The following is a 5,856-nucleotide window of genomic DNA, read 5'->3' as shown; positions in this document are numbered from 1 at the left end:
CAAGCAATTAAAATTGCAAATATTCTTGGATATGATGGACATACAAGAGTAGATGCGGCTGGATTCAGTGGGGGAATTTGGGTTTATTGGAGAACAAATGTGATTACAGTGAGTCCGATTTCGAAACATCATCAACATATAACCATGGAATTCTCTCGCCCTGGAGCTATCCCATGGTACTTCTCAGCAGTGTACACAAGTCCAGATCCTACCAAAAGGAAGGAATTGTAGAGTGAATTACAAAACTTTGCTTCAACCCACAATAAACCATGGCTTCTTGTGGGTGATTTCAACGATACTAGCTTCCCCTCCAAGAGAAATAAGTAGTGCCATGAAACTAATAGAATATATGTTTTGTTCAATGAGTGGGTGGAGGATATGGATCTTTTAGAAGTGGAATTCTCAGGTGCATCGCATACTTGGTCTCGGGGAAAGTCTATTGAGACTAGACAAAGTGCAAGACTTGACCGTGCCTTGTGTAACGACCAATGGGCAGTCAGGTTCGACAAGGCCTCAATGAGAAATCTAGCGGCAATTCACTCAGATCATAGCCCCATATTCATATCTCCTAATGGATTTACTCCCTTGCAAGTTGTCCATCGACCTTTCAGATTTCAAGCCACCTGGTTAACCCACGAAAACTTTAAGGATTTTGTTACTGAAAAGTGGGATAATCAAGGTAATCTCATGAACTCCTTGTCAAAACTTTCTGCTGATTTGCAATTGTGGAATCGAGATGTGTTGGGAATATATTCAAACAAAAACGAAGGCTGCTTGGGCGTATTGCTGGGGTTCAAGCAAAATTGGCAATAAAGGTTGATCGAGGACTTATAAAACTTGAGGCTAAATTGAGGCGTACTCTAGATTAAATTCTCGAAAAGGAAGAACTTTTATGGTATCAAAAATCTCGAATCGAATGGCTGAAAGAGGGAGATCGTAATACAAGTTTTTTCCATCTAAGTACGATTGTCAAGAGGTGGAAAAATAAAATTGACTCTTTGATGGGAGATAATGATCAGTGGCTGAAAGATAAAATTGAGATTAGAGATCATGTTGTGCAATATTTCTCGAAATTATTTGAAGAAGAAGGGGAACCTGATCATATTAATCTCCCACGGGATATTTTTCCCGAGCTTTCATCTCAAGACTGGGCTACTCTTACTTTCCCGTACTCTAAACTCGAGGTGGAAAAAGTGGTTAAAGAAATGGGGGCTTTAAAAGCTCTGGGTCTAGATGGGTTCCAAGCTTTGTTCTATCAAAAGAACTGGGATATTGTAGCTGATACAGTGTATGGTTCGATCATGCCTATCCTTGAAGGAAAGGGTCTGCCAAAGCATCTCAATAACACCTTCATCACATTGATTCCAAAAGTTGAAAATCCGGAATTAGCTTCTCAATTCCGCCCAATTGGGCTATGCAATGTAGCCTATAAAATAATCACCAAGGTGATAGTGAATCGCCTGAAACTTGTTCTTCCTCATGTAATTTCGAACACTCAAGCTAGTTTTGTCACGGGACGTCAAATCACGGACAATATAGTAATTGTTCAAGAAGTCATTCACACAATGAGAAGAAAGCAAGGTGAAAAAGGCTATATGGCGATCAAAATTGACTTTGAGAAAGTCTATGATAGATTGAGATGGTCCTTCATCCGAGATACAATGGTTCAAATGAATCTACCGATATTTATGGTAGAATTAATCATGGAATGTATCTCATCGGCCTCACTCCAAGTGCTATGGAATGGTGAACCGTCGCAAAGCGTCAAACCTTCAAGAGGAGTGAGACAAGGTGATCCACTGTCACCTTATCTCTTTGTCATGTGTATGGAACGATTTTACCAGACAATAGAAGAAGCAATTATTCTCAAGAAGTGGAAGCCGATTAGAGCTAGCAGAGACGGACCCCTACTCTCCAATATTTTCTTTGTGGACGATATCATTCTTTTTGCGGAAGCAAGCATTGATCAAGCCAAAATTATTCATGACTGTCTTCGTAGATTTTGTGAAGCCTCGGGACAAAAAGTGAGCCTAGCCAAATCCCGAGTGTATTTTTCGAAGAATGTGGATACAACAGCTCAGTCGAATATTAGCAATGCATTGAAAATGGAACGCACTGAAGATCTTGGAATGTACTTAGGGATGCCAACTTTCACAAGCAGAGTCTCGAAAGAAACATTCCAGCACCTTTGTGAGAAAATCGATAGGAGGTTATCGGGTTGGAAGTCAAAATATTTATCTCTTGATGGGAGAATAACTCTTGCGACTTCTACTATATTTCCACAATGGCGATGTACTCAATGCAAACTGCCAAAATACCCAAGTCAATTTGTGAGTCCATTGATAAAAAGACTCGCCAATTTATTTGGGGTGGCAATGATGAACATCAGAAGGTCCATTTGATAGCCTGGGAAGCACTCCAAAGGCCAAAAGATCAAGGTGGAATTGGTATTTACTCGGCTAAGCAAGCGAACGCCGCATTTCTCACAAAGTTAGGATGGCGTGTTCTCTCTGAACCAAATGCGTTATGGGCTAGAGTACTTCGTGCTAAATATTGCAAAGGTAGTTGTGACTTGGAGATGTTTAAACCTAAGGCTGGAATGTCCAACATTTGGAGTGGAATAACGGAAAATGCCAAATTCATTGAGGAAGGTGTTCGCACAGCAATTGGGAATGGAATAAGTACGTTATTCTGGGAGCATAGATGGTGCACTGACCAACCTTTGGAAGAGCTGGCCACACAACCAATACCAGAAGATATAACGAAGGTTTCGGTCCATGAAATGTGGGAAGAAGATATTGGATGGAGATGAAATATTTTTTGCCCATACCTTGATGATATTACTTTTAAAAAAATCCAAAATCATGAGGTAAGAAAAGACTCTAGTCTGGGGGATTTGGTATATTGGAAAGATGGGGATAAAGGAAAATTTACCATCCGTTCAGTCATGAGTATTATGCGCCACCAAACTGATGTGATCGATGATGAATGTTGGGATATTGTGTGGAAAGCTCCAGTACAACAACGTATCCGATTTTTCTTATGGTTAGCGTGCCATGATAGGCTTCTTGGAAATTTGAATAGGTTCAAAAGGAAGCTCACGGATGATCCGAAATGATATATTTGTGGTGCACAAGAGGAAAGTACTCTACATATCCTTAGAGATTGTCCAGCCGTAAAGGTTGTATGGAGGAAGACCCTCACCCCCTCGATAAGCAATCAATTTTATCAAGGCAATATTAAGGAATGGATTGTACAAAATATGAAAAACCCGGATCATAATGACGAGGAGAGTTGGGTCACTTACTTTGGTATAGCTCTTTGGTGGATTTGGAGGTGGAGAAACTGCTTCACCTTCAATAGAAGAGAGGAATTACCCATCAATTTTGTAGCCTTTTTACAGGTTCGATACGAGGAAGCAAGGAGAGCTTTAAGAGGGGTGCTAGGGGAAGCTCAAGGAGCAGCTAGGAAGAACCAGATTTTCGTGGCTTGGCAAGCACCAGACTATGGCTGGTATACTCTTAATTGTGATAGAGCAGTGAAAGGATGCCCAGGCCCTGCAAGAGGGGGAGCTATCATCCGTGATTACAATGACACTTTTATTGTAGCGTTCCACTCAAATTTTAGGTATAGCACAGCCTTCCGAGCTGAAATAATGGCTTTGACAAGAGGGCTGGAATTAGCCCGCAACTTACAGATTGAGAAGCTTGAAGTGCAGATGGATAATATTGCTTGTATTCAAGCCTTAAGCAAGAAAGACGTCCCAAGAGGAGAGAACATCCATGACATTACATACTGCCAACAACTACTCAATGATTCGAGATGGTAAGTGAAAGTGGCTCACGTATTTAGAGAAGGAAACAGAGCGGCGGATCGGTTGGCCAACCGCGGAGTTTTTCATGACTCTCCCCTTGAGTATATATATAATGTTCTGATAGAGCTTGGCCGTATTTTAGAGGAGGACTCTAGGGGCGTGGCTATTCCACGCCTAATCCCTCCTTAGGTAGTTTTTTTCTTCTGGTTTTAGTTTGTTGTTTTCTTGTTTTCCTTTTTCTTTGTTATTTGGTCTTGTTCCTCCATTGAATCAAAAAAAAAAAAAAAAAAAAAAAAAGAGAGAGATTTTTATTAGACAAATTAATAACATACATATTTATCACTATCATCAATATATAAACAAGTGTTATGGCATATTTCAAATTCAATGTGAAGAGCGCCATGTGACACATATTTTGTATTAAGAATGCTTTTAAATATATAACAACAGCCAAAAAAAAAAAAAAGTTCTTGACAAGAAAATACAAGTTTGTCATCTTGATAAACAAATTTTGTTAATCAAGTGACAAAATTGTAAATAAGTACAAATTTTCATTCAACATTAAAATTACAAAAATATCAAGCTGACTAAACATTCCATGGATTTATTTACATAAATTTGTACATTCTAATTTAGTTATAGAAAAATTGAGTGGTTTACTTTCCCATTAAAGGCAAACTCATAATCATGATTTTAAAGCTTTTTGTTTGAAAGGAAGAATGAAAAGAGTATAGGTAGATGATTCTTAAAATTGAATCTAATTGTTTTTGGTTTAGTGCATGTTCCAAACACATTGAAATAATAGGAAGAATTGAAGATGATAATATGACAATAGGCTTGGAAAAAAATGGGAGAATTCAAATGGGCAATAGATTTGCAAGTTTTATGCAAATGAGTAAATGTAATAAGCAAAATGTGCGACAAATATTTAATGGTTGTTTATGATAAGTTAACTAACAAAAACAAAATTCTTTTACAAGGACAAAAAACCCTAGCCTCCTTTTCTCTCTTCTCTCTCCTAAACCTAGTCTCCATTGTTAATTTTAAGGGGCTTCCATCGGATTTCACCGGTGGAAAGCCCCACTCTTTATTTTCTTTTAAGCTTTTTAATTTGTTTTAGGTCACAATAATGTCTCCCTCAAAAGAAAGGGTTTATCTCCTTCAAAAGACAAGGTTTTTTCGATCTCCTTCGAAAGACAAGGTTTTTCGTACTCCTTCGAAAGACAAGGTTTTATTTGTGCTTAATTTGGTCTCCGATTGTGCGGGGCTACTATTGATTGTGGCTCGGATTCGGGTTACGGAATCAACACAAGAATTTACTTTCTCACAAAATTGCGAAGCGACGACGGATCCACTCAAAAAGTTGTATGAGACAACGAATCGAGAATATGCCGAATTGTTATATTTATGTATTTGGATTCTTAGCCCTTCCCCGATTAATTCTTGTTTGATTTTGTTAAATTCGTTTTCATTATCATTCATTGTCAATTGTAGATGCCGTATGACTTACATTAATGAAATTAGTGTCCTTTTAGGACTTTTTTCAAAAAAATAAAAAATTCTTTTACAAGGTGTATGTGCAAGATAGTTATAGTATGGAGCGAATACCGGACTCGTGAAATACTTCCATAAGCATGAGATCATTGTTCTTTGATTTGAACAGCCATATATATATAGAGTTTGAAATAATTCATTCAAATACAACTCAACCGGATATTTGATTATGCAAATGCTCCCAATAGTATTGAATCAACACCGGTGTAACATCAATTCGAACAACGAATTCATTTTATTGATTTGCTACCAAAATTAAATTTAAACTCATACATTCGATCGTTATTCTTATAAATTCGATAAACAAAAGTTTGCAGATCCCAAGTGATAGTTGCAACAAGAGGATTGTAAAAGAGAAGTGCCAAGGAAAGATATGTAGGTAAAAACACCAATAAATTTTATTAAATTAAATCAAACATATTTCAAACAAAACACATTTTTTTTTTTTTTTTTTTGAGGAAAAAACAAAACACATTTAGTTTCCAATA

The 5,856-nt window shown here is 37.6% G+C and overlaps 1 protein-coding gene across 1 annotated transcript; it reads left to right on the top strand.

The window, feature by feature from the left end:
• Positions 1-378: 378 nt before the first annotated feature.
• LOC145643136 (uncharacterized) lies at positions 379-813 on the top strand. Its single transcript, XM_081694295.1, has one exon. It carries the CDS (start codon positions 379-381, stop codon positions 811-813), a length of 435 nt encoding a protein of 144 aa, XP_081550421.1.
• The last annotated feature ends 5,043 nt before the right edge of the window (positions 814-5,856 follow it).

Source organism: Chenopodium album, chromosome 8 (genome assembly GCF_948465745.1).
Source record: "Chenopodium album chromosome 8, dcCheAlbu1.1, whole genome shotgun sequence".
In the NCBI taxonomy this organism is placed as follows: Eukaryota; Viridiplantae; Streptophyta; class Magnoliopsida; order Caryophyllales; family Amaranthaceae; genus Chenopodium; species Chenopodium album.
Note: the sequence above shows the minus strand (reverse complement) of the source record. Positions and strands in the feature narration are given on the sequence as shown.

Bases quoted from the DNA above. Each gene is read 5' to 3' on its own strand.
- LOC145643136 (XM_081694295.1), top strand. From the start codon at position 379: ATGGATCTTTTAGAAGTGGAATTCTCAGGTGCATCGCATACTTGGTCT.